General features: G+C 45.5%; 1 protein-coding gene across 1 annotated transcript; it reads right to left on the bottom strand.

The window, feature by feature from the left end:
* Positions 1 to 460: 460 nt before the first annotated feature.
* Positions 461 to 3,974, bottom strand: LOC147904160 (pentatricopeptide repeat-containing protein At5g39350-like). Its single transcript, XM_087370985.1, has one exon. The coding sequence runs from the start codon at positions 3,883 to 3,885 to the stop codon at positions 1,189 to 1,191; it is 2,697 nt and encodes an 898-aa protein (XP_087227111.1). The 5' UTR covers positions 3,886 to 3,974; the 3' UTR covers positions 461 to 1,188.
* Positions 3,975 to 4,773: the final 799 nt, after the last annotated feature.

Raw genomic sequence — 4,773 nt, 5'->3', positions numbered from 1 at the left:
ACTTCTATACATGTGAGTGAGCTCCAGGATATATCAGAGTAGAGGAGCTAGTTGATACGATGGCAGCTTGGATTAGCAAAGAGAGCCGACACGGTGCCATCGAGAGTAGGACACAGAGACTGCACACGAGACAAAGAGCGCCCAGAGCATATTCAATTGAGGTCCGACCTAAGATAGCTTTCCTCAAGGGAGACCGACAGAGACGAGGGGTCACTCTGGACATAGCTTAGCATGTTCAGAAATTAAGGAGATCGCATCCCCAGCCACAACGTGAGACAATTCGACAGACGCAGATCCGAGATATCTTCACAACTCACCGGAGAGCCACCACTGTGCTGGGCTTCCATTTTTGAGTCCCAACTCTCAGATTGCTTCAGTTTGTATTTGGTTTTTGTTTTAGCTCTTGAGCTCAGTAGATCAGCATAGATTAGCTCAGCAAGGGCCCTAGCACGCCCTTTGTTCCAGTATATGAGTCTTCTTGTTTGTGCACTTTGTCCCATAGGCCCACAAGGCCTCCCGGGGACGTTAATACATCTTTCTTTCTTTCTCTTTCTCTCTCTAATTAATCCAACGTGTTGGGAAACATATAGAACAACATCAAGGCACACCCAACCACATATTGTCACTCCCATGCCACCCAAGGCAAGGCAAGCTATCACACTTCGCACTCGCTCCCATAATTTGGCCATTGAGACTGCAGCACGGAGTGGTCTGGAAAGAAAAGATCGAGTATGCACATTATGCAAAGGTCAAGACATTGAAGATAAAGAACACTTCACACTCAGATGCCCAGCTATGCCAACATTAGAATGCACTTTCCAGCATTGATTACCCACTGTATCAATTTATCCCAGATTCTTGAGATCCGCCATAGAAATCTGAGTCTTCTAAGTACCTTTTTATGTCTCTTATTTGAGCATAGACACGAAATCATGACCAAATGCATAAGAATTCAACCCTCTGATCTCAGAGGACACTATGTTCTGTTCTTGCTAGGTCCCATAGGTCATGTCTCACTGGCCTCCCGAGCACGCTAATATATCATCATCATCATCATCTTTCTCTCTCTCTGTCTTTGTCAAGCTTTGATTATATTCAGTTACATGTTGCAATAGTGTGAAAAGGAGACTCTGGTTGCATACTTTGTTATAACTTTTCAAGATCCAAGACAGGAGTCATGAGAGAGGGCTAAACCTCATTAACAGCAACCTGGACTCTGCTCAGATCTCCACGAAATCCATCTAGTGCATCGTCACCCATGCAGACAGCTGAAGCATAAATGTTTGACATTATTACATAGGTTGAGGTGTTCTCTGGATCTAATTCCATCACATACGTCATAGCTTGCTCTGCTCGTTCCACATCACCCCGATGTCTGCAGGCACCCAACATTGTAGTAAACAAAACAGCAGTAGGCAGCCGTGGCATGCAGTCAATCAGGTGCTCTGTATCATCCAAACGCCCTGCTCTTCCAAGTAGATCAATCATACAGATGTAATGATCTACATCAAGACATGAACCATGACATTGAATCATGGAAGCAAAGCACCTCCAACCCTCATTGATCAAACCATCATTGCTGCATGCATCAAGGATGCTGATAAATGTAATCCTGTTTGGATTTATGCCTTTCTGCTGCATTTGCTCAAAAGCTCGCAGTGCATTCATGCCCTGACCATGCTGGGCATACACTGCTATCATAGCAGTCCATGAGACAACATTTTGGCCAGACATACTGTCGAAGGTTCTCTGTGCTGCCTCCAGATTGCCACATTTGCCATACATGTTAACAAGTGCAGTCGCTACAATGATATCTTGCTCAAAACCACAGTAGATTATGTTTGAATGTGTCCATTCTCCATCGCCCAATACAGCACAGCTGGCACATGCATCAAGAGCACAGATGAAGGTGACCTCACCTGGCTTTACACCTTCCTTTTGCATTTGTTCAAAGAGTTTAAGGGCTTGCTCACCCTGTCCATGCTGGGCATGCACTGCAATCATGGCAGTCCACAAAACAACACTCTGCTTAGGTATTCTGTCAAACATTAACCTTGCATCCTCCAGCTTCCTGCACTTGCCATACATGCTGATGAGAGCAGTTGCCAATACATCATCTGACTCAAGTCCACACTCAACAACGTATGCATGGATATGCTTACCAAATTCCAAAGTTTCATGGCTTGCACACACGTCAAGAATGCTTATAAACGTGACATTATTTGGTTGAATGCCATTCAAATGCATTTTATCAAAAAGTACAAGGGCATCATTGGCATGCCCGTGTTGGGCATATATAGCAATCATGGCTGTCCATGACACAACATTGCGATCAGGCATTTTGTCAAACAAGTTCCGGGCATCGCTCAGACTACCACACCTACCATACATGCTAACGAGAGCATTTCCAACAATAACATCTGCCTCAAATCCTTTGTCCAAAATGCAAGCATGCATATGCCTACCTTCAGCTAGTGCTGTCAAGCTAGCATACGCATCAAGGATGCAGACAAATGTGATCTTATTTGGTTCAATGCCTTCCTGCAGCATCTGCTCAAAGATTTGAATGGCCTTCTTGCCCTGTGCATGCTGACCATAGACAGCAATCATCGAAGTACACAGAACCACATCCCGATCCACGAGATTACCAAATACGGTTTCAGCATCCTGCAGGCTGCCGCACCTTCCGTACATGTTGACAATTGCAGTTCCAACCACAGCATCTGATCTGAATCCACTTTCAAGTGTACGAATATGAATGTGCCTCCCTTTAGTTAGGGCCGCTTGGCTAGCGCACACGTTAAGAATGCAGACAAAAGTTGCCCTGTTAGGCGCTAGTCCTTCTTGCTGCATGTGGTCCAAGAGCTGAAGTGCTTCCTTTACTTGCCCATGCTGCACGTGCACAGCAATCATGGCATTCCATGAAACTAAGTTCCGCACGGTCACCTTGTCAAACACCCTTCGTGCATCACACGGACTGCCACACCTACCATACATAGTGATAAGGGCATTCCCCACTCTAACGTCTGACTCAATTCCACTCTCAGCAATGCAGGCATGCATTTTGTTCCCGCCAGCAAGTGCAGTCTTGCGAGCATACATCTCAAGAATGCAGACAAAGGTAACTATGTTAGGCCTTATTCCTTCCTGCAGCATTTGCTCAAAAAAGTTGAGGGCTTTCTTGCCTTGACCCAGCTGAGCAGAGATTGAAATTACGGCTGTCCAAGACACTACATTTCGCTCAGGCATATCCTTCAACTTTTGCTCTGCATCCTCCAAGGTCCCACATTTCCCATACATGTTGACAAGAGTAGTCCCCACAATAACATCTAGCTCAAACCCAGTGTCTCGGATGCGGGCATGCATCCGCTTTCCTTCCCTCAAGTTTTCTTGGCATGCGCATGCCGCAATGACGTGAACAAAAGTGACTTTGTCTGGCATAACTCCCTCCGCCTGCATTCGATCGAATAATTGGAGGGCCTGCTCAGGGTGCTCTCTGCAGGAATATGCTCTAATAATAGCGTTCCACAGAGGCAAATTGAGCTCACGCATGCTGCTAAAAAATGCCAGAGCATCCTCGAGCGCTCCACAGTCGCTGTACATTTTAATAAGCAAGCTACCAAGGGACATGTTAAGATCGAAGCCATCTATGATGATGCCGTTATGGATCCTCTTGCCTTCTAAGAGTGCCTTTGCGTCCCTACACTCCCGCAGGAGATAAGCATAATTTGAAAACCCAGCGTGGAAGCCATCCAGTGCTTCTTTTGAAGTTCCATGCCGCACTTGGTTTAGAAGGGGAAGCGTTCTGTATGGCCAAGTTCGGAGCCCGCTGCTCTGTCGAAGCAAACGAGAAGCCCACGGTAGCCTGGAAAGGACAAGGTTCATCAAAGCACTATCATCGGTCCTTCACAAGGCCATTTTTGCAAGCAAGCACCATCAGAAACACATCTCCATGTTCTTTCATAGGCAAGACAAGTCATTGAGCATTGATGGTTTTAACAAGTTGAACGACTTTTGTCATTTAAATGGCCTGCCAATAGTAAGTTGGGAGTCCACGAATCGTTGAGAGAGAAAAAATAGGGAGTGATATAGTAAGCTCACACTTGGAGAGGACGAGCGAGAGAAAGGTGGAGATCCCGTGGAAATTAAAGGATTGGAAATTAGTTTCACTTCTCCAAGCTGGGCCGGCATCAATTAGGCTTCCCCATGAGACATGGCAGGCCAATAATGAGCTATAAATAGGGTGGGATGGAAGGAGACGAGAATGATGACATCTTGCACATGGAAGACATTTGCACCAAGAATGGCTCGTATGTAAATGGGTGTGAGACGCAAAAGCATACATGCTACCAGCTCTCCATAGCTTCTCTACATGTGCATACACAAGGACATTTGAGGAAAAATGAGGAGGAGTAAGTCTCACTCTAGCGATTAGATTGCACAAGTTTCTCGCTTTTCCCAGTCCAAAGCTCGCAATTTGCACTCTTTATGCATTGGGAGTATGTTCTAGCCTCGTGTCTAAAAAGATCCAACTTGTTGTTAATCGCCCTTAGTCTATGTTTCTTCTTGTCAAATGTCCTAGTTACTGCTAGGCTCCTAGGCATCATCTCTCGATAATCCTCTACACGCCCATGAGACCTGCCTATCACAAGAGGCGAGAGTAATTGTCTTATAGGTTTAGAACGAGGCAATATAAGTTGAGGGCAAAAGTAGAATAGCGTAGCTTGTATTTGCTTTGTAAGAATTTTAATTCAAGTGAGTAGTCCCTTCTTC

Source organism: Dipteris shenzhenensis, chromosome 3 (assembly GCF_047967505.1).
Source record: "Dipteris shenzhenensis isolate YYH24624 ecotype China chromosome 3, Dip_SZ_1.0, whole genome shotgun sequence".
Taxonomy (NCBI): Eukaryota; Viridiplantae; Streptophyta; class Polypodiopsida; order Gleicheniales; family Dipteridaceae; genus Dipteris; species Dipteris shenzhenensis.
The sequence above is the reverse complement of the archived record's forward strand: the minus strand, read 5'-3'. Positions and strand labels throughout refer to the sequence as shown.